The following is a 22,456-nucleotide window of genomic DNA, read 5'->3' on the forward strand; positions in this document are numbered from 1 at the left end:
CATTGTTCCTTTTTACGACTCATAGTTGGTGATAGGCAATTTTGAAGCCTGGTAACACTGCCTGGTAGTAATGAAAAAAAAAACAAACGCATCGAAAAGAAATATGTATATTTATAACTATATGTAAAAGGGCAACAGTCGCACATAGGTAAAGTAAATGGGACCACGAAAGTCGGCTGATAAGCAGTGGCATTTTCCTATCGCGTATGTCTAATTTTCCATTTTCGCGTCAACAGATCGCTTCTTTGTCTCAAGTTCGAGAATTACATACATGTATGTAAAGCGGCTTAGAAAAACGCCACAACCATGTCCACCACTCCCAGCAGCAACAGCAACAACAAGCAGCCCCAAAAGCAGGATACGTACAGCAGCGACAGCAGTGAGGAGAATCTCGAGGCGGCTGAGGAGCGACGAAGGCGAATCTTAAAAAATCGCAGCCGTTTGAACCGTCCGCAGCACAACATGTCTGGTGGCGGAGGCGCTGCCAAGCATGACGGCAAATCGCCCGTAGGAGCATCGACGAGTGGCCAGGCGACAACCTCGACCGGTGTCGGTGGACGTCTTCAAGCACCTCCCGAAAGGATATCCATGCTGGTCGATGGAGTTAGATTCACGGTCGAGCAGTCTCTTCTTACGGCCCACCCAACCACAATGCTGGGCACCATGTTCGGCTCCGGCTTTCAGTTCGCACACGCCAACGAGCGCGGAGAGTACGACGTGGCTGATGGCATTTCTCACTTGGTCTTTAGGGCCATCCTGGAGTACTACAAGAGCGGTGTAATCCGATGCCCACCAACTGTTTCGGTCCCGGAACTGAAGGAAGCTTGTGACTACCTTCTCATTCCCTTCGACGCCACAACTGTCCGATGCCAAAACCTAAGTGAGTATAAAGTGCTTGCATCTGCCCGCGCGAACCTTAGTTTTGGCCACCTCTGCTCTTTGCTCTTTCCGTCTCTTCCTTTCTTGTAACATGCCTTCTGTTATGTTTGACAAAAAGGAGGCCTTCTCCATGAGCTCAGCAACGAAGGAGCGCGCCAACAGTTTGAGCTCTTTTTGGAAGATTTAATTCTGCCTCTGATGGTAGCGTCTGCGCAACGTGGGGATCGGGAGTGCCACGTGGTTGTGCTTCTTGAAGACGATATGGTCGACTGGGACGAAGAGTTTCCACCCCAAATGGGCGAGGAGTACTGTCAAAGTAAGTTCAAATATTCACAAAGAATAGAATTTTTGTTTAATAAACATTTCCGTTCAGCCGTTCATAGCACTGCCATGCATCGTTTTTTTAAGTACATCGAGAATCGAGATGTCGCAAAACAGGTGATGAAAGACCGTGGGCTTAAGAAGATCCGTTGCGGTATTGAGGGATACCCCACCCACAAGGAAAAGATTCGAAGACGCCCCGGTGGACGGGCAGAAGTGATCTATAGCTATGTGCAGCGTCCATTCATCCACATGTCCTGGGAAAAGGAAGAAGCTAAAAGTCGCCATGTGGACTTTCAATGCGTCAAATCGAAATCTGTAACGAATCTCGCCGAAGCAAATGCCGATCCGCCCTTGGAATTGGATGCAAGTAAGTCAGAACGTTAACATTATGATACGACTTCACGCATTTTCAACTTTAATTTACTTTTCAGGTGGAAACCCAATTCCACCAATTGCTGTGGTTAATCCACATCCAAACAACGCTGAATTTGCCGTTGGTGTAGCCGCTGCTCCCGCAGCTATGGGCGTGGCTGGTCCAGCCGCAGTGGTTGCCGTAGATGAGGCGGCAGGAGGTGTTGTAATGCTCAATGAACTGGAACAAGCAGCTGGTGGAGCGGGCGGAGTCGTGGACGAGAACGTATGATCCAACAGGCCACACGCAACGGGCGGTGGATGAGCGGAACACACTGCCAGCAAAGCCGAAGAGCGCACAGAAAACGCTTTCTACGTTTGTCATCAACATCTTTTTTATATATACAATAAAATCCAATTGTGAAAACAAATAATTTTTCGGCCCGAAGCACCATTACGAAATAAACGAAACGACAAACAAATGCATCGTAAATTATTAGCAAGAACGATTTTATGCTCCATCAAAAGCCTCGCGTTCGCCCTGAGGAAGCGTGGATGTCTCCCAGTTTAAAGAGCGCTCGATAGCCATTTTCCACTTCTGGTAACGGAGATTCCTCTCGGTGGCGTTAATAGAGGGTTTGATGGGTTCCCGGGGACCGGACTTCGAAAGTGGTGCCTCCATAGAATAGCGGCTTTCCACTGCTTTATATGCGGCCATGGCAGCGCCCTTAAATTTCAAAAGTTAAATTTTAAGATCTTTAATCTTAGTCATTGCAAAATTTAGAGTTACGTACCAAAGCGGTGGTTTCAGCAATTTTAGCCCGGAGCACTTGAATCCCCACTAAGTCAGACTGAAGTTGCAGAAAAAGATTGTTCACAGTCATGCCACCGTCCACCATCAGCTTGGCCAAAGGAATTTTGCAATCCTTGTGCATTGAGTCGAGGATGTCTCGTACTTGGAAACAAACCGCCTCCAAGGTGGCTCGCACAATGTGCTCGCTTGTAGTCTCCTCACTCAGCCCACAGATGACGCCCCTGGCATCTTGGTTCCAGTACGGAGCATAAAGTCCATTGAAGGCTGGCACAAAATAAACGTCGAGGGAATTATCAACCGTGTTGGCCATTGACTCTATCTGCCCAGAGTTCTGGATGATGCCCATATTGTCTCGCAACCAGTTAAAAGCCGCTCCAGCAATAGAAACACTTCCTTCGAGGGCATAGTAAGGAGCAGACTTCCTGCCCAGTTGATAGCCGACCGTGGTAAGAAGTCCGTGCTGGGAGTGTACAATGGAGGGCCCGGTGTTGTACAAGAGAAAACAGCCCGTTCCGTAAGTAGCCTTAGCCTGACCTTTGGACAGGCATTGTTGTCCCACTAAAGCTGCTTGTTGATCGCCCAAATCGGCAGTGATGCTGACTCCCTTGAGTACGCCATTAGCAATATTGCCATAGAATTCGGCGCTCGAACAGATCTCGGGAAGAATGGTTTTGGGCAGCCCGAAAAACTTTAGCAAATTGGTATCCCATTGCAGCGTTTCAATGTTCATCAACATGGTGCGCGATGCATTGGTCACGTCCGTCTTGTGTATCCCTCCATCCTTTCCTCCGGTCAGGCAATACATTAGCCAGGTGTCGATGGTGCCAAACATGGCGGTGCCCTTCTCCATGGCCTGGCTTACTACTGGAACATTGTCGCGCAGCCAGCGTAGCTTTACACCTGAGAAGTACGGAGAAAGGGGAAGTCCGCAAAGAGGACGCAAGTAATTAATGTTTCTAGCATTGTTTGGTATTGTCTCCAACAATTCCTCCACGGTGCTTGTTGTACGATTGTCCAACCAAATTATGGCATTTGCCAAGGGCTGGCCTGTGTTGCGATTCCATACAACGGTGGACTCGCGTTGGTTGGTTATTCCGATTGTAACAATATCCTAAAATTAGTCACAAAAGAAGAAATATTAAAATATAAAAAACAAGAAACGAAAGCTAGCTTTTATTATAAAACCAATTTTTGTAAATACAAAACTTAAAAAAAAAGTCCAAAGCTTTTATCTCCAAAGATACTAAAGCTGGTAATTTTACCAAATACTAAATACTTTTTCCAATTGTTTAGTTATATGGCAGCTGTGGGATATAGTGGAACGATCCTTATGATCCTTATTAGGAGGTCGGATCATATGTCCCAAAATAGAATTTATAGAAAGTTCGAACTTTCAATCTTAAAAAAAAAACGAAAGTAGTGTTATTTTGATACTTCAGGGTCTGATCCGATTCTCAAGCGGAGTACCTTAAACGATTTCTGGATCGATTCTCCACCATTCTGCATCAAAATCCTGAAGCAAAATATTTTTTAGATTTTTTGTTCATTTTTCGTGAGGGGATCCCTTGAAAATGGGGTTTTCCCTATATGGCACACAGTGATGACTATATCTTCCCCAATTCTGATCCGATTCTCAAGCGGAGTACCTTAAACGATTTCTGGATCGATTCTCCACCATTCTGCATCAAAATCCTGAAGCAAAATATTTTTTAGATTTTTTGTTCATTTTTCGTGAGGGGATCCCTTGAAAATGGGGTTTTCCCTATATGGCACACAGTGATGGCTATATCTTCCCCAATTCTGATCCGATTCTCAAGCGGAGTACCTTAAACGATTTCTGGATCGATTCTCCACCATTCTGCATCAAAATCCTGAAGCAAAATATTTTTTAGATTTTTTGTCCATTTTTCGTGAGGGGATCCCTTGAAAATGGTGTTTTCCCTATATGGCACACAGTGATGGCTATATCTTCCCCAATTCTGATCCGATTCTCAAGCGGAGTACCTTAAACGATTTCTGGATCGATTCTCCACCATTCTGCATCAAAATCCTGAAGCAAAATATTTTTTAGATTTTTTTTCCATTTTTCGTAAGGGGATCCCTTGAAAATGGGGTTTCCCCTATATGAATGGTGTTTTCCCTATATGGCACACAGTGATGACTATATCTTCCCCAATTCTGATCCGATTCGCAAGCGGAGTACCTTAAACGATTTCTGGATCGATTCTCCACCATTCTGCATCAAAATCCTGAAGCAAAATATTTTTTAGATTTTTTGTTCATTTTTCGTGAGGGGATCCCTTGAAAATGGTGTTTTCCCTATATGGCACACAGTGATGACTATATCTTCCCCAATTCTGATCCGATTCTCAAGCGGAGTACCTTAAACGATTTCTGGATCGATTCTCCACCATTCTGCATCAAAATCCTGAAGCAAAATATTTTTTAGATTTTTTGTTCATTTTTCTTAAGGGGATCCCTTGAAAATGGGGTTTTCCCTCTATGGCACACAGTGATGACTATGTCTTCCCCAATTCTGATCCGATTCTCAAGCGGAGTACCTTAAACGATTTCTGGATCGATTCTCCACCATTCTGCATCAAAATCCTGAAGCAAAATATTTTTTAGATTTTTTGTTCATTTTTCGTGAGGGGATCCCTTGAAAATGGGGTTTTCCCTATATGGCACACAGTGATGACTATATCTTCCCCAATTCTGATCCGATTCTCAAGCGGAGTACCTTAAACGATTTCTGGATCGATTCTCCACCATTCTGCATCAAAATCCTGAAGCAAAATATTTTTTAGATTTTTTTTCCATTTTTCGTGAGGGGATCCCTTGAAAATGGGGTTTTCCCTATATGAATGGTGTTTTCCCTATATGGCACACAGTGATGACTATATCTTCCCCAATTCTGATCCGATTCTCAAGCGGAGTACCTTAAACGATTTCTGGATCGATTCTCCACCATTCTGCATCAAAATCCTGAAGCAAAATATTTTTTAGATTTTTTGTTCATTTTTCGTGAGGGGATCCCTTGAAAATGGGGTTTTCCCTATATGGCACACAGTGATGGCTATATCTTCCCCAATTCTGATCCGATTCTCAAGCGGAGTACCTTAAACGATTTCTGGATCGATTCTCCACCATTCTGCATCAAAATCCTGAAGCAAAATATTTTTTAGATTTTTTGTTCATTTTTCGTGAGGGGATCCCTTGAAAATGGGGTTTTCCCTATATGGCACACAGTGATGGCTATATCTTCCCCAATTCTGATCCGATTCTCAAGCGGAGTACCTTAAACGATTTCTGGATCGATTCTCCACCATTCTGCATCCAAATTCTGAAGCAAAATATTTTTTAGATTTTTTGTTCATTTTTCGTGAGGGGATCCCTTGAAAATGGGGTTTTCCCTATATGGCACACAGTGATGGCTATATCTTCCCCAATTCTGATCCGATTCTCAAGCGGAGTACCTTAAACGATTTCTGGATCAAAATCCTGAAGCAAAATATTTTTTAGATTTTTTGTTCATTTTTCGTGAGGGGATCCCTTGAAAATGGGGTTTTCCCTATATGGCACACAGTGATGGCTATATCTTCCCCAATTCTGATCCGATTCTCAAGCGGAGTACCTTAAACGATTTCTGGATCGATTCTCCACCATTCTGCATCAAAATCCTGAAGCAAAATATTTTTTAGATTTTTTGTTCATTTTTCGTGAGGGGATCCCTTGAAAATGGTGTTTTCCCTATATGGCACACAGTGATGACTATATCTTCCCCAATTCTGATCCGATTCTCAAGCGGAGTACCTTAAACGATTTCTGGATCGATTCTCCACCATTCTGCATCAAAATCCTGAAGCAAAATATTTTTTAGATTTTTTTTCCATTTTTCGTAAGGGGATCCCTTGAAAATGGGGTTTCCCCTATATGAATGGTGTTTTCCCTATATGGCACACAGTGATGACTATATCTTCCCCAATTCTGATCCGATTCGCAAGCGGAGTACCTTAAACGATTTCTGGATCGATTCTCCACCATTCTGCATCAAAATCCTGAAGCAAAATATTTTTTAGATTTTTTGTTCATTTTTCGTGAGGGGATCCCTTGAAAATGGTGTTTTCCCTATATGGCACACAGTGATGACTATATCTTCCCCAATTCTGATCCGATTCTCAAGCGGAGTACCTTAAACGATTTCTGGATCGATTCTCCACCATTCTGCATCAAAATCCTGAAGCAAAATATTTTTTAGATTTTTTGTTCATTTTTCTTAAGGGGATCCCTTGAAAATGGGGTTTTCCCTCTATGGCACACAGTGATGACTATGTCTTCCCCAATTCTGATCCGATTCTCAAGCGGAGTACCTTAAACGATTTCTGGATCGATTCTCCACCATTCTGCATCAAAATCCTGAAGCAAAATATTTTTTAGATTTTTTGTTCATTTTTCGTGAGGGGATCCCTTGAAAATGGGGTTTTCCCTATATGGCACACAGTGATGACTATATCTTCCCCAATTCTGATCCGATTCTCAAGCGGAGTACCTTAAACGATTTCTGGATCGATTCTCCACCATTCTGCATCAAAATCCTGAAGCAAAATATTTTTTAGATTTTTTTTCCATTTTTCGTGAGGGGATCCCTTGAAAATGGGGTTTTCCCTATATGAATGGTGTTTTCCCTATATGGCACACAGTGATGACTATATCTTCCCCAATTCTGATCCGATTCTCAAGCGGAGTACCTTAAACGATTTCTGGATCGATTCTCCACCATTCTGCATCAAAATCCTGAAGCAAAATATTTTTTAGATTTTTTGTTCATTTTTCGTGAGGGGATCCCTTGAAAATGGGGTTTTCCCTATATGGCACACAGTGATGGCTATATCTTCCCCAATTCTGATCCGATTCTCAAGCGGAGTACCTTAAACGATTTCTGGATCGATTCTCCACCATTCTGCATCAAAATCCTGAAGCAAAATATTTTTTAGATTTTTTGTTCATTTTTCGTGAGGGGATCCCTTGAAAATGGGGTTTTCCCTATATGGCACACAGTGATGGCTATATCTTCCCCAATTCTGATCCGATTCTCAAGCGGAGTACCTTAAACGATTTCTGGATCGATTCTCCACCATTCTGCATCCAAATTCTGAAGCAAAATATTTTTTAGATTTTTTGTTCATTTTTCGTGAGGGGATCCCTTGAAAATGGGGTTTTCCCTATATGGCACACAGTGATGGCTATATCTTCCCCAATTCTGATCCGATTCTCAAGCGGAGTACCTTAAACGATTTCTGGATCGATTCTCCACCATTCTGCATCAAAATCCTAAAGCAAAATATTTTTTAGATTTTTTGTTCATTTTTCGTGAGGGGATCCCTTGAAAATGGTGTTTTCCCTATATGGCACACAGTGATGGCTATATCTTCCCCAATTCTGATCCGATTCTCAAGCGGAGTACCTTAAACGATTTCTGGATCGATTCTCTACCATTCTGAATCAAAATCCTGAAGCAAAATATTTTTTAGATTTTTTGTCCATTTTTCGTGAGGGGAGCCCTTGAAAATGGTGTTTTCCCTATATGGCACACAGTGATGGCTATATCTTCCCCAATTCTGATCCGATTCTCAAGAGGAGTACCTTTAACGATTTCTGGATCGATTCTTTACCATTCTGCATCAAAATCCTGAAGCAAAATATTTTTTAGATTTTTTGTCCATTTTTCGTGAGGGGATCCCTTGAAAATGGGGTTTCCCCTATATGAATGGTGTTTTCCCTATATGGCACACAGTGATGACTATATCTTCCCCAATTCTGATCCGATTCGCAAGCGGAGTACCTTAAACGATTTCTGGATCGATTCTCCACCATTCTGCATCAAAATCCTAAAGCAAAATATTTTTTAGATTTTTTGTTCATTTTTCGTGAGGGGATCCCTTGAAAATGGTGTTTTCCCTATATGGCACACAGTGATGGCTATATCTTCCCCAATTCTGATCCGATTCTCAAGCGGAGTACCTTAAACGATTTCTGGATCGATTCTCTACCATTCTGAATCAAAATCCTGAAGCAAAATATTTTTTAGATTTTTTGTCCATTTTTCGTGAGGGGATCCCTTGAAAATGGGGTTTTTCCTATATGGCACACAGTGATGGCTATATCTTCCCCAATTCTGATCCGATTCTCAAGCGGAGTACCTTAAACGATTTCTGGATCGATTCTCTACCATTCTGCATCAAAATCCTGAAGCAAAATATTTTTTTGATTTTTTTTCCATTTTTCGTGAGGGGATCCCTTGAAAATGGGGTGTTACTTATTTTTAATCTAAAATGTAGATATCTAATGGAACTAGTTATAGTCAGAGTGCTAGTCTGGTATCTAGTGGAACTAGTTATAGTCAGAGTGCTTAACATATATGTATAAAACGGATTTTTTAAAAATTTTATATAAATAAATGTTTTAGTATTATTTTTAAGTATTGGTGTGTACACATTGGTTGCCATTCAGAGCCGACACAAAATTATCAGGAACGTAGGCTGGTGGGACGGATGTAAACAACGAAAAAGAGAGCGGATAATTGATAACAAACCAAGTGAGCGACGTAACCAGTAACTGTACGGAAATTTTGCACTCCGACGTCGGCCGTTTTCAATGTCAAACCTTGTCAGAATAGCTCGACGCATTATTGTCAGCAGCCCAAAGCAATTTCGAAGTATGGCAAGTGAATCCGTCGAGAACTGTCCCAGTAGTAAAAGGCCGAGCACCACCATTGCTGTGGGCCAGATGCGTTCCACCAATGACAAAGCTGCAAACTTTTGCCAGGTCCAGGAACTGGTAGCCCAGGCCAAGTCGAAGAATGTCAGCATGCTCTTCCTGCCCGAATGCTGCGACTTTGTAGGCGAAAATCGCGCGCAGACCCTGGAGCTCTCCGAAACATTGGATGGTCAACTTATGGCTCAGTACAGGGAGCTGGCCAAATCGAACGAAATATGGCTTTCACTCGGCGGAATACACGAGCGGAACTCGGAGGGAAAAATATACAATGCTCATGTGCTGGTCAATGAGAAGGGGGAACTAGCTGCCGTATACCGCAAACTGCATCTGTTTGACGCAACCACCAAGGAGATCACACTACGCGAGTCGAGTACTGTATCCCCTGGGGAACGCCTAGAGAGGCCTGTGAAGACACCGGTCGGCATGGTGGGACTACAAATCTGTTACGACCTGCGATTTGCAGAGACGTCAATTCTGCTACGGAAGCTTGGCGCCCAGATTCTCACCTACCCAGCAGCTTTTACTTATGCCACAGGGAAAGCGCACTGGGAGATCCTCCTGCGTGCTAGAGCTATCGAGACGCAGTGCTTCGTAGTAGCCGCCGCGCAACAGGGATGGCACAATAAGAAGCGGCAAAGCTGGGGCCAAAGCATAATCGTTGATCCCTGGGGCAGGGTCCTAGCTGATTGTGGCACCGAAAAAGAACTGAACCTTGGTACCGCGGAAATAAACCTTGCGACATTGGATTCTCTGTACCAGAGTATGCCCTGCTTCGAGCACCGACGTAACGAATTATACAGCCTGACGGCATACAATATCAAAAGCAAGGAGCCTACTGAAGATCGGTTCTTTGCCAAGAATATAGTGGATAAACGTACTATATTTTACGAGTCGGAATTCTGCTTTGCTTTTACGAACCTTCGCTGCGTGGTGGACGGTCATGTGCTGGTGTCTACCAAGCGAGTCACATCTCGTCTATGTGGTCTTGACTGCGCGGAAATGGCTGATCTGTTTGCCACTGTTTGCATGGTGCAACGTATGCTTGAAAAGATTTATCAAACCACATCTGCCACTGTAACCGTCCAGGATGGAGCTCATGCCGGACAAACGGTGCCACACGTTCACTTCCATGTCATGCCTCGCAGAGAAGGAGACTTCTGCTTTAACGACCAAATATACATAAAATTGGATGAGCGAGCAGAGGACAAACCGCCGCGAACAATCCAGGATAGGATCGACGAGGCCCAGAGGTACCGCGCGTTTTTGGACTGCAGCTAGTCCCTCTTAAAAACTCTGCACGATGTTTTGCAATAAATAGAAACCCATTAACCCACATTTAATGCGGATATTTTGACTTTTACTTTACCTCGACTTTACCACCAGCAGCGACCAATTTCTGGCAAGCTCCAGCAATACATTCGTTGACTGTGTTTGCAATAGCCAAGGGATCCTGCTCGCACCATCCTTCTTTGGCGAAGATCGAGGCCACCTCGATTTGGTGATAACACACAATGTCATCGGTGCCGGCGCGGAAAATTATGAATCGCGCCGAGGTTGTGCCCTCGTCGATGGCGCCCACAAATGGGCCCGTGATCGGAGCTGGTGGGCGCGAAGGGGTATCGGACGTTGGTGAAGAATCCATTCCTCGATTTGGTAATAAATATGTTGTGTCCAGAGTTCACCTCTACCTATAAATAGGGTTATGTATGTGCACTCGTTCGCGATTGTGGCGACACTAATTTAGCTATTCGAATCTATTGGACATATTCAACGGAAACAACCACGATAAGAGATAAGGCGTCGTCGAGCCCTCTCTTTGCCAATCTCCGTAGTACCTTGTTTGTGGGTGCAGCCGTTCAAACTCGTTTCGACTGTAAATATTTATTGCGAATGAGAGTGATACAACAAATAGGCAAAAGAGTGTTCATGCGGCGGAAAATTTGGAAACTAGGTAGTTCGCAAAGAGGTGAAATTTGTTGACATAAAAATTAATACAAATTCTTTCTTATGGGTTTTAATTAAATAATTTATTATATTTTAAACCATCTTAAATACAAAATGTTCTGTTTAGGAATTTTCCTGATTATGATGGGCATAAACGACATTCACAGCGAAACGCATTCACTTTATTTTTACTTTCATTAGTTTGGCAACATTGTGTAATTGGTGCGACCCTACCTGTGGCCGACAGCTGTTCACCAATAAAACAGAATTGGTTGCCAGGTAAACAATTACCTGCAGCTAATAACAAAAATAAATTTAAAAAAATGCCTATCTTGGAACATCATAAGGTTGGCCTCAAAGATTTGTTAGAAACTGAAAAGAATGGACCACTCCTCATCCAGCTTGCCAAAAGCACCACTAAACATGTCTGCAAAACAGAGGATCCCTCAGGTCTGCGCATTTTATTTCATTTCATCGGAAGTTTATTAAACTTTCCAAGTCTTAACTTACAGAGGCCCTAGATGTTCTCATAACACAGATTGGCGACACGTACAAATTACTTTCGAAACGCTCCATCTCAAGAGAGATATTGTTTACGTACCTCAACACTAAAATTCCAGGGGTGACCACGGACTTTACAAAAGCAGACCTTATAACTAAGGTTATCAATTACTGGGATCAAGGCATTGTGTCCACCATACCACAAAATTCCATTGACTTAGTTTCTAATAGCGAACACAAAAGCGAAGAGGACTACCCGATTCACACGATTGCTCGAAAATTTGGAGAGTGGTTCTTCGAAAACTTTAACAAGGACAATGTTTATTTGGTAGACTTGTGGAGTGACGCAACTCTGAACATGACCATTGTAGCCAGCGATGGGGTGAACCAACTTGAGTCTTCCAATGCGGCCGACGTCATAACAGCATTATCAAACATAAAGCAGCAATTTGGATTTCATTTCAATCCGAACCTGACGCACGACGGTATTCAGGGCCGTATGGATGCCTATGGCCACGTCGTGGTACTCTCCTGCGGCACGTTGCACACGAAGGACAAATGCGTTGGCGTCTTCGAGTGCGCCTTTGGGCTTGTTCGTGATCCTCACTTAGACAACAATTGGAAGCCAAGACATTTTAAGTTCCTACTGAAAAGCGCGCAGCAGCCTCCTGAACTCCACAGTCTCGATTCAAGTGAGACCTTGCAGGCAGCCTTGGAACTTCCGGTGCCAAGCGAAGATCTAGAATAGCCTCTGGAAGAACCACTGGGCCGGAGTCTACATGCACAGGTAAAATACTTACCAACCCATGTTAATAATATTGCGTTGAGTTCCAAATCCCTAACAAAATTAAGGAAATAATTTAAAATGTACTCACGCAGTGCAGAAAGCAAATAACTCTTGGAGCCGCAGACGACAGAGGACTCCGCGGGACTCCCGGTCAAAAAAGCTGCAAGGTTAAATATAATTAGTTTCTGGGCATAACTAAGGTCTGCGGAATGAGCTTAAACTGTCCCGAGTAATTGGTCAGTACAAAGCTTATACCCCCAATACATTCTTCGTCTAGCCGAAGCAGGCATTTCTTGCAGTGATATTAATTTAAAACATGTCAGATTCTGATTTCGTATACGAATACGTAATAAAGGATATTATTGAATTAATAGTTAAACAATTTAGAAGTAAGTATTTATGTTCTGACTGACTAAATAAAATATAAATTTCCTTTACAATCGGAACGACTTATTTAGTTTTTGACTTAATGTAAACCTCTGCAAGGGAGTGATTAACAATTATTACCAGTTGCGTGAGCCCATGGCCAAGACATGCTCTTCCGTAAACAGCGGCACACTGAAATAGTAGTACACATTAATTAAAAAACAATAGCACAGAATAAGAAAAATAGAGAACTAGGATAATGTATGGGTTTTAATATATATATATATATTGTGTGTGGAAAATCGGTCACATGCATTTCATACAGAGTGGTTTTAAAATACTTATATACACGCATGGTACACACACGAATAACAAGTTTCGGAACATTTTCTAACTGAATAAGCATAATTAGTTTAATTCGGGTTTCTAATCGCGCCGTACAGTAAAAAAACCACCGAACTTATTTACATCAACTAAAAAGATGTATATAGGTCGTGTGATTTCTAGATGAGCGTGTTATCTGGTATCAAACGAGTATAGTAACTAGTCTATAACTAACTCGCGAGTTGGGCGTATCAGTTTTCTTACAAGCTAGCAAACAGATTTACGTTTATTCGAAGCCGTAGGCTGCTCTACATTTTCTCCTGAATAAAAGGATGCATTAGTGCCTGGTTTAGGGAAATCCGCTTCGCTGGGTCCAAAGCGAACATATTTTCCAGAAGATCTTTTAGCTGCGTCACCTTACGGTGCTGATCATCGGGAAGGTTCTGATCAGCGATGAGTTCCTGTTGTAAACTCCGTGAAGGTTTAATGACCGGCATCACTACAATCTTCTCCTGCAAAATTGATAAAATTCATTGTTTTATGAGGGGTTGAACACTCTTCTTAAAAGTTCATTAACCTACCCTTTCAGTGAGCTTGTCTATTTCGTGATACAAAAAGTTGCAACTCTGATCAAAATGCTGTTCTTTAAACTGGCCTTTACGCACAATGCGGTTTGGAATCTTGCCTTTAACATCCATGAAGAACTTGAGCATCTGGTTGTTGCTCTTTCCACTGTATAGAATCTTTCCCGTGTACAGCTCGTAGATGGTGCAGCCGGCCGACCACGTGTCGATGCCATAGTCGTACGGTATTCCCAAGATAATTTCTGGCGCGCGATAAAATCGCGAAACAAGGTATGGGGTAATTTCGTTGTCACTGATGCCCGAAGCTGATCCAAAATCACACAGCTTCAGGATCAAGTTGTTCTCGTTTACCAAGATGTTGTCCGGTTTGATATCTGCGTGCAGAATACCCGTCTTTTTCAGCAGCTTAAGCGCCAAAAACAACTGCTGCGTGTAACTCCGCACGGCTTTTATATGTAGGCCTACGTTCTTGCCGTATTTCTTGAGTACCTCGCGGAGGTTCATTGCCAGTGGCTCAAAAACCATGCAAAGATGCTGGGGGTATCGAAAAAAACATTTAGAGCATTATTATAACTAGAGCTTATTGGATTTTGAGTTACCTGTTTGTGAAAGAAGTGGCGATATAAGCGCAGGCAATGGAACCGATCATCCGGATCAGCATCATTAAGTTTTTTGAGAATTTCCAACTCGCGTAGTCCCGTTTTATGCCTGTTTTAAGTCATATAAAAGTATACGTATTTTTAAATGAACAATTTAATCTGTTTATAATTAATCAATTCAAAACTCGATACTTACATTATCTCATTATTTCGAATGATTTTTATGGCCACATTGGCCTGCCCGCGAGCCTGATCTCTTCCGCGCACAACATTGCTGAATACGCCCTGGCCCGTGTATCCATTTACCAGGTATCGGTTGTCTAGAACCTCGCCAATTCGAACTCTATAGTAGCCCTCGGCATCGTCCCAGTTGTCGGTGAGGGCGGGATTATCGTGTTGGTGCTTATTTTGAACAATTGTATTAGGAGACTGGCAAAATTAAATAGGTTAATATCCCATCACATTTTAGACGCTCAGAAATTTACAAGCCTGCGACTCACATCAAAATTAGAATCCACATCTTGGTCAGCAAACATGTCCCATTCATTTCGCTTTTCCTTACCGGAGTCCTTATTATTCTTTTGGTTACCCGAATTATCTAGCTGCTGCTGGTCCTTCGGGTGAATTGCTTCAGGGAGAGTCGGCGTGGGAGACCTAGCAGGTCTTTGCGATGAACCTGGCGAAGTACTTCGCGACTCGTAGGAGTTTGAGTTTTGTGGCGTGGGTGATTCCTGACCAGAACCCAGTTTCTATAAAAAAAAAGCTTAGCACCAGTACGAAATTCGAAAGTGGTTTTTTTTACAAACCTTAAGTAGTTCCTCTCGCCTCTTTCGCCGCTGTTCGATGATACGCTCTTCATCGTCTTCGTCATCGTTAATGTCAATGTCCAGATTGATGTCTTCATCACTGCTTTCCTTTTCATGCATCTTCTGACCTTCGCTTAGCGAGCCTTTATAGCGATCACGGTCGCCGACCCCGTTGTCCCCACCACGGCCACCACCGCGTCCACGATCGAAACCACCTCGGTCTCGATCTTTTTGGCGCTCGCGCTCTCGGCGCCTGTCTGACTCCAACTTACTACGACTGTGGGATCGCTGACGGTTCGGCCGACCATCCCGATCCCTAGGGCGACCCGTACGCGGCTCAGTTGCCTGCTGCCTGTCCGTTCCTCTACGGTCCCGCTCCCGTTCTCTATCCCTCTCACGATCTCGGTCTCGGCTGTGTTCGCGCCTCTCGCGCTGCTTGTCTCGGTTGATCTCTTGCCGAAGATCCTCCATGTTCCGGTTGCGACTTCGGGGCCTGGACTGTATAGGAAGTGGTTCTCCTCGGCGACGCGGTGGTGTGCGGCTGCGAAGGCGCTCTCGTTCCCTGGAGCGACGCTCTCTACGGGCGTGGGTTGACTCATCACGAACACGACTTCTTGGCGCTGTCGTGGCCGGGGAAGGGGATGCATGGCGTCTTCGCTTCTCGGGTGTGGGCGAGGGCGTGCGCTGTCCTCCGCTAGAATCATCCAACAATATAACATCGGATTCATTTGAGTTATGCTTGCTAGACTGTTTAATAATAGCGTGTTTACTAGTTGCAGTGGCCAGCGGCGCTGCAGACTTGCTGGCGGCTATGTGGGGCTGCGCTGCGTGGGTAGCCACCTTGGCCACAGGTTTTCCCTGCGAAGACTCCTGATGAGTTTTCTTCGGCGTCTGGCGATGGTTGGGGGGATCGGTCATCTCTTCTACTTCAGGGTCCGACAGATAGGCACCAAGGCGAGCCTGCAGCAGGGCCTTTTGTCGCATTAAGTCCTCCAAGTTAAGTTCGTCTTCTATAATCGGCGAAATGACGGGACTGGCCACATCGACCGGGCTATGAAAAAAATGGTGAAGACTTAAATTATTTTTTTATGATATACCCGCCACTAATACATACACATCGCTCTCGCTGCCGGAGCTGGCAACCTCCAAAACAGGCAGCACCTTGTTCTGTATAGTCTTGGTTATCTCTTCAACTAGACTACAAGGATCCGTGGGCAGCTTTTGCTTAGCAAGTCTTAGATCGGCACCATTCCGACTAGCCTTCTCCATAATCTCGGTAAACTTGCTACTTAATGATGCGTTACGTGGTTGCTTGATCGTCGCTATTTCCGGCGCTTCAGAGTCCGAGGACTCGCTTTGCCGGTGAAGACGTTTCTTAGCTTTCTTATGCTTCTTGTGGGGGTGCTTTTCTTTCTCACTCTTGCTTGAAGAGGACTTTTTGTGTTTTTTGTGCTTCTTTGGCTTTTTGTGCTTAGTCCGTCGTTCCTCCGACTCGCTATTACTGGAGTCATAGCTGTTTGGGGAAAACGAAGGGATGGGCGGGGAGTTGCGAGGAAACGAAGTCAATACATACACGCACGCTGAATGTGTTTAACAAAATTGTTCTTACCTTTTATCAGTCATCATTTTTAGGTTTGCTCTGTTTGCTTCTCCAAAGACTATTAGTTTGCTTATCAATTACAAATTTGTGTAATTTTCCTACTTTTTCCTTTTTGGTGGCTTCTAGTGTGACTGTATTTCGAATATAGAAATAGCTGTCAGAAATAACAGCCTACTTTTTTTAGGTATATTTTAATATTAATATATTTTAATATAAAAATAACCCAGATTTTTTAAATTAATTAATAAAAATTAAATTTTATTTTTTAAGAATTTTGGAAGTTTTATCAGTTTTTATTATACATAGTTTGCAGAATACGATAAAATTGACAGATGCTATAAGGAATATATTATTTTCGCATTTATTTTAATTAAAGTGACGGGAATTCTAAGACCCTAACTAGCTACAGCTACATCCACGTCGTGCTCATCTTTATCAATGCTAAGTTCCAACACAGTATCCTCCTCAACGGACATTGCTTTAGAGTCCTCCGTGGATACAGATGGATACTTTTGCTCCCCACGAGCACCATCGAACTTGGTGGGGCCGCTGTTGTTGAGATCATCATCTTCGTCGCTCACCTCCATGATTCCGTTGTCGTCCAAATCGTGCCCTGAACGGGTATCGCTTTCACTAACCGTCGACGAAGCCGAGGAAGAGCTGTTGTCCTGCTCCAGCTGCTGCTCCAGCTCGTGGATGGTGTACATAAGCAAGGTGAAATCATTACGCCGCTTTTGGAACTTTCGCTCCATCTTCAACTTCTTTTGCACTAAGTCGTCGATCTCCCGCCGAATAGTCTCGATCTGACCCTGGGTGCCATTCCTGTCGGGTTGGTTTTCGATGAGCTCGGCCAGAAGATCATATTCCATTTTGTTCTTCCTTATCTGTTTAGCGGTAATAAGTTCCTTCTTGCTAGCCTCTATTTCATCCCGGGCTAGGACTATGCTCTCCTCGTGCTGCTCCACTAACCGACTGTAGTTGTCCCTTTCTGCATTGATCATCTGAAGCGTTTGTACGTTTTTCATCGCTGTCAGCTTGCACTGTGCAAACTGGGCCATTAACCTGTCGTACATAACCTGGCTACACGTTGGAAAAACGTTAGAAGATGGCTCCCAGGAGAAGGACTAAAATTACCTGGTCTCCGGCGAGTCGTTCTTAGAGTTGGCCCACTTCAGAAAATGCTTAAGCAACACATTTAGGCGTCGGTCTTCGCCCGTTCCATCTCCGTCAATCAGTAGACGCTGCTTTATAATTTCCTCTGAGGAAGTAGACATTTAAATTATTGCCGTAAATGTAAAAAAAAACAAAACAAAATAACCTACCGTCGTTCATTCTCGGGCCCGTATCAGAAAAATTACCAAGTGGTGGCAGATGTTTACAGGCCCGCTCCCGTTGGCGTTAAAAAAATACTGTATTGCGGATTAAATGGTATTTTTACATTTTTTTTTTCAAAAATAAAATTTGTATTTTCCCCCATAGTTATCGATTTTTAGGATTTATCGAATTCTAAAAATTGTGACAAAAAAAATTGTCAGACGTATAAAAAACAAAAATGCGTTGTAAATAAAGTCGCGCAGACAGTAGCCCGACATAGACTTTTACCGTTATTGTGTTATCCAACAACAACCTCCTTTTACACCTTCCGAAGTCATCCTCCCAAGTCAGCTACCACGCGATCAGAATATGTCGGAAACGTCTAGTCTTGACGTGGAAAGTGAGGAGCAGAGTTCCTTCGAGGTCATCCAGGCGCTCCGCATACGCTCACAACGCCTTGCCCTTCGCCTTCAGTTGACGCATCGAGAAATGGAGACATCCGCGGCGGCAGCTTGCTGCCGTGAGGCTACAAGAACCGCTCAGCTTACTAAGGTCTTCATGTTGAGGCGTCCTGTGGAAATGGCTCCAGGGCATTCCATGCCGTCGGCACCTGCAATGGCCGCTCCCAACCCGACGCCAGTGAGCAACAGGCAGGCCCTCCCCAACACCGGCTCTATTCCTATGGCCATACCCATGCCAATGACATTGCCTTATCCCTTGCCACTGCCTCCTTTCCATGCAGTTCCTATGCAGATGGCTCCCCAGCTGTCAGCGTCCCATTCGCCCCAGATGCAATTCCTGCAAAATATGCAACAGGGACCGTCTTCCAGGGCGAATGTACAAATCAACGCTCCAAGTTCAAGTCAGAGGAAGAAATCTAAAAAGGTGCTCAGGGACGAGGTGAACGCTCTAATGGAAATGGTGCTAAAGCTTTCTATGGTCTGGTCACCAGACGTCAATGCATATGCCAGCCAACTAATTCGTCAGAACGGGGTACTTTCCCAGTTGGAGTGGATGCATCCCTCCGACAGTCTACGTGCCAAGGTGACCCAAATTCCTCAGGCCGGACTGAGGCAACAGCGCATTGATGGTGGCAGCGAGATGGGTCGTCAGCTGATTAATCAGCAGCGGCCTCAGGAGGGCCAGGCGCGCCTGCGTCGCGAGTCTGAGCTATCCAGTACGAGCAGCAGCAGTGCTCCTCAACAAAACCAAACGCAGGAGAATGAGCAGCAAGGCCAAGGAGGGCGTAAGCGCAATCATAGAAAACGTGACGGGTCTGGAAAGAACCCCAAGCAGTCGCTAAAGACCGAGCTGGTAGCGATGCGGGCTTATATAAACAGAATAGTTCAGGACTATATCGGAGTCGACCACCCACTACCACCAGAGTTGCAATTCACTGGCGACTTTTCCGACCTCGAAGACCATGCGCAGCGCTTGACTGCGGCGGGCTTTGGACGCATCGTTGAGGAAGAGATTCGAGTTAACCGAAAAAACAACCGACAGGCTTTTATTCAAATGTCAACCGATCGTGAGGGCCTCGAACGTGATGGCATTGTGCTCCTACCGGTGGCTCGCCGCTACGCCTTCGAGGGAGACAAGGTACGCGCGTTTGTCCTAAATGCTGGAGCCCAAAGCAACTCCAAGTCAGGGGAATCCGCTGGAGGCATCATTGGTGGCAAACCGTCCATTTCGCTCGGTAAGTAAAGGCCCAGGCTAAATAAAAAAATATTCTCTAATCATAAGTTTTCGTGCAGCGGACGAAGAGGAACTCTCCGATGAAACAGAGTCACAGGACTCGGACGCAGATCCCGACAACGTGGTCGTTATATCCTCAGACAACTGTCCCAAGGCGTTTGTTATAGCCATTACTAAGCAGACGGAGCTGCGTCAGATCGTTGGCACGATTTCTTTTACGAATCCCACAAAACTATGCGATGACCAGCTGTTCTATAAATTTCGTCCATACGATCTGCGTGTGCCGATGGTCTATGTACCCCAGGATTCCTGTGCGGCGCATATAGGAAAGAAGCCCAACGAGGTGTCCGGATTACTCTACCTTGCACATATTCTTGAGACGGACTGCAATGGACACTGCATCGCGGAACTTATACAGCCGGTTGGTCGAGTGGGAAATCTGGAAGACGAATTGAAGGCCATTCTTTTCCATAACGGCCTCAGGGATATAAAGCCATTCGAGCAACGCTTTAACGACATGTATTCCGAGCCTGCCCCACCTGTAAGTGCGGCCGATCTGCGCCATCGTCGAGACTTGCGTAAGAAGTGTGTTTTCACCATTGACCCGCTGACGGCTCGTGATCTGGATGACGCCGTTTCCATTGAGCAGTTGGGGGATAACGTGTTCGAGGTGGGTGTGCATATTTCCGACGTATCACACTATCTATCTGAGGCCTGCGAGCTGGATGAAATCGTTAAGGAGCGCTCCACCTCGATTTATCTGGTAAACGAGGTAATTCATATGCTCCCACAGACCATGTGCATGCGCTGTTCGCTGTTGCCCGGAGAGGATAAGTTTGCATTTTCAGTGTTCTGGAAAATGAACGAGCAGGGAGTCATGCTCCAAGATAAGCCCGAATTCGCACGCACTGTTATTAACTCGTGCACTCAGTTCGCCTATGAGCATGCCCAAAAGATTATCGACAACCCCGGAGAACGCTTTACCGAGGACGATTTCCCAACGATTGTTAACGGATTTCAGCCTGAAGACATCGCCGAACGAGTATTATTGCTCCACGAAATGGCGCGGTCGATGCGAAAGGCACGATTTGACAACGGTTCCCTCACCATCAATAATGCAAAGCTGCGCTTCGTACTTGATCCAATCAGCGGAGAGCCGCAGTGTTATGAGGTGGAACAGCAGCGCGAAGCGAATCGTATGATTGAGGAGTTCATGCTTTTGGCCAACCAGGCGGTGGCTCGTTTTATATACGATTCCTTTCCGGAAATCGCCGTTTTACGAAACCATCCCCCTCCATTGACCAAATCGCTTAAATCGCTTAAGGAGAAGCTTTTGGCCCTAGGCTTGGAACTCGACTACAGTTCCTCAAAAGCGCTCCAGGAAAGCATGGTGCGACTATGCCGGGAAGCATCTGATCCTGTGGCCATGAGCGCTTGCCTCAGCCAGTTGCTTATGAAGCCAATGGCCAGAGCCACGTAAGTCGAATGTTAAATGTGGAAGAAAAAAAATTTACCCTTAAGATCTCGTCTGAATTTTTAGGTACTTCTGTAGCGAAGGAAAAACTGAACCCGCCGACCTGTGGCACTATGCGTTATCCATACCCATATACACCCACTTTACGAGCCCGATTCGTCGATATCCCGATATAATGGTTCATCGGTAATACTGGCCTCCATAGTAATCCAATCTTGAATAATGCCTCATATTTTCTTAGACTTCTGGCGGCGGCCCTAAAATACTGTCCCCCGCCTGGACGCACTCCAGACGAACTGCATGCTCTGACGAAGTTGGCCAACGAACGAAAGTACAACGCCAAATTAGCCGGAGATGACTCCGGCAACCTGTACTTCAAGCGGTACGTTAAAATGAAGCAGAGCGTCTACATGACCGCTGTGGTCATGGAAATCTTTCAGCACATGCTAAATGTGGTAACCTTGGAGTCTGGCCACGTAATTAGTATTAATTACAAGATGCAGAAGGTCCTCGTCCATACGCACAATGCTCCCAACTTCATATTGATCGCCGATCGGAACCAGAAGCACTCGCCTCGCAAACTGCAACTGCTCTCCGTAGTTCCCATCTGCCTGATCATGTTGGAGAACAAGCTGACGGGATTCCTGATGTTGGGCGACAATATGCCGAATGCACTAAAGGAGCAGCCAGGTGTGTCGGGCGGGTCCCGAAGGAACAAGCAAAAGCAACAACAAAACCATCAAGAGCAGCAACATCAACAGCAACGCCAACATCAACAGATGCAACGAATTTTTGCCATGCGGCAAAATAGTTTATAGCCAATCCGTTCGCTTCAGCCCCATCCCACAAATCCTTTGGCCCCCTCGTTTTTATAGGTTCGCACCAAATCCCAAGCTCTTAAAAAAAATTCAAGAAAATAACATCATTACTGACCATTGGACCCGGCCTTACTGCCTGGGCGAAAACTTCCTCTGTGATGCCTAACCAATGCAGACTGCCACTTTTTCCACGAGATGTGTATAAATGTATGTGGTATGTACATTGTAAGAACATAATCAAATTTCAGGATACCCGAACAATAAAGGCTACGACGATCGACAACTAAGCTGCCTACCCCTTCAGGTGTTCTTTTTACAGTGCGCTAATTAACATGGTGAATACTGGCTTTTCCCCAGTCAACGTGTGAATTCCCAATCAGTTCCTTTTTACGTCGGTTCGGGCCTTGAATAATCAATTGCGATAATCGGCTTATAAAACGAAGCACCGATTTTTAGAGAGTCACAGAAGCCCCTTGGACTTCGAGAGAAGCGCACGCAG

The 22,456-nt window shown here is 44.6% G+C and overlaps 7 protein-coding genes across 13 annotated transcripts; 4 read left to right on the forward strand and 3 right to left on the reverse strand.

Annotated features, from left to right (window-relative positions):
- Position 1: 1 nt before the first annotated feature.
- mri (BTB/POZ domain-containing protein mrityu) lies at positions 2–2,036 on the forward strand. Its single transcript, XM_017235613.3, has 5 exons — positions 2–148; positions 237–880; positions 998–1,195; positions 1,253–1,570; positions 1,635–2,036. The coding sequence occupies exons 2-5, from the start codon at positions 307–309 to the stop codon at positions 1,844–1,846; spliced, it is 1,302 nt and encodes a 433-aa protein (XP_017091102.1). The 5' UTR covers positions 2–148; positions 237–306; the 3' UTR covers positions 1,847–2,036.
- Positions 1,932–11,045, reverse strand: Gk1 (Glycerol kinase 1). The gene is made up of 3 exons (XM_017235611.3): positions 10,512–11,045; positions 2,349–3,479; positions 1,932–2,281 (listed from the first exon to the last, which is right to left on the reverse strand). The coding sequence occupies exons 1-3, from the start codon at positions 10,785–10,787 to the stop codon at positions 2,066–2,068; spliced, it is 1,623 nt and encodes a 540-aa protein (XP_017091100.2). The 5' UTR covers positions 10,788–11,045; the 3' UTR covers positions 1,932–2,065.
- Positions 8,863–10,480, forward strand: NitFhit (NFT-1 protein). Its single transcript, XM_017235612.3, has one exon. The coding sequence runs from the start codon at positions 9,023–9,025 to the stop codon at positions 10,421–10,423; it is 1,401 nt and encodes a 466-aa protein (XP_017091101.2). The 5' UTR covers positions 8,863–9,022; the 3' UTR covers positions 10,424–10,480.
- A 247-nt stretch (positions 11,046–11,292) lies between the features above and the next one.
- On the forward strand, positions 11,293–12,817 carry LOC108121494 (uncharacterized protein C3orf38 homolog). Of its 4 annotated transcripts, none has more exons than XM_070279389.1 (3): positions 11,293–11,539; positions 11,602–12,377; positions 12,443–12,817. In XM_070279389.1, exons 1-2 carry the CDS (start codon positions 11,413–11,415, stop codon positions 12,336–12,338), a joined length of 864 nt encoding a protein of 287 aa, XP_070135490.1. In that variant the 5' UTR covers positions 11,293–11,412; the 3' UTR covers positions 12,339–12,377; positions 12,443–12,817. The 4 variants fall into 4 exon arrangements, with proteins under 4 accessions (XP_070135490.1, XP_070135491.1, XP_043070127.1 ...); XM_070279390.1 differs by having other exon boundaries at positions 12,475–12,817; XM_070279388.1 differs by having other exon boundaries at positions 11,294–11,539; positions 12,470–12,817.
- Prp4k (Pre-mRNA processing factor 4 kinase) lies at positions 11,536–16,821 on the reverse strand. 3 transcript variants are annotated; one of them, XR_011442614.1, is made up of 11 exons: positions 16,666–16,821; positions 16,171–16,569; positions 15,057–16,107; positions 14,751–14,999; positions 14,447–14,679; positions 14,251–14,359; positions 13,649–14,185; positions 13,352–13,579; positions 12,885–12,935; positions 12,466–12,537; positions 11,536–12,385 (listed from the first exon to the last, which is right to left on the reverse strand). XR_011442614.1 is itself a non-coding variant. In XM_017235610.3 (8 exons), the coding sequence occupies exons 1-8, from the start codon at positions 16,680–16,682 to the stop codon at positions 13,376–13,378; spliced, it is 2,799 nt and encodes a 932-aa protein (XP_017091099.2). In that variant the 5' UTR covers positions 16,683–16,821; the 3' UTR covers positions 13,006–13,375. The 3 variants fall into 3 exon arrangements, 1 of the variants encoding a protein (XP_017091099.2); XR_001773129.3 differs by having other exon boundaries at positions 11,536–12,537; XM_017235610.3 differs by lacking the exons at positions 11,536–12,385; positions 12,466–12,537; positions 12,885–12,935 and having other exon boundaries at positions 13,006–13,579.
- A 107-nt stretch (positions 16,822–16,928) lies between these two features.
- thoc7 (THO complex 7) lies at positions 16,929–18,119 on the reverse strand. The gene is made up of 3 exons (XM_017235641.3): positions 17,979–18,119; positions 17,791–17,914; positions 16,929–17,736 (listed from the first exon to the last, which is right to left on the reverse strand). The coding sequence occupies exons 1-3, from the start codon at positions 17,986–17,988 to the stop codon at positions 17,052–17,054; spliced, it is 819 nt and encodes a 272-aa protein (XP_017091130.1). The 5' UTR covers positions 17,989–18,119; the 3' UTR covers positions 16,929–17,051.
- An 89-nt stretch (positions 18,120–18,208) lies between these two features.
- Positions 18,209–22,401, forward strand: Dis3l2 (Dis3 like 3'-5' exoribonuclease 2). Of its 2 annotated transcripts, XR_011442613.1 has the most exons (5): positions 18,209–19,666; positions 19,725–21,141; positions 21,206–21,325; positions 21,381–22,171; positions 22,262–22,401. XR_011442613.1 is itself a non-coding variant. In XM_017235636.3 (4 exons), the coding sequence occupies exons 1-4, from the start codon at positions 18,340–18,342 to the stop codon at positions 21,955–21,957; spliced, it is 3,441 nt and encodes a 1,146-aa protein (XP_017091125.2). In that variant the 5' UTR covers positions 18,209–18,339; the 3' UTR covers positions 21,958–22,240. The 2 variants fall into 2 exon arrangements, 1 of the variants encoding a protein (XP_017091125.2); XM_017235636.3 differs by lacking the exon at positions 22,262–22,401 and having other exon boundaries at positions 21,381–22,240.
- The last annotated feature ends 55 nt before the right edge of the window (positions 22,402–22,456 follow it).

This window comes from Drosophila bipectinata, chromosome 3L (assembly GCF_030179905.1).
Source record: "Drosophila bipectinata strain 14024-0381.07 chromosome 3L, DbipHiC1v2, whole genome shotgun sequence".
NCBI classification, from domain to species: domain Eukaryota; kingdom Metazoa; phylum Arthropoda; class Insecta; order Diptera; family Drosophilidae; genus Drosophila; species Drosophila bipectinata.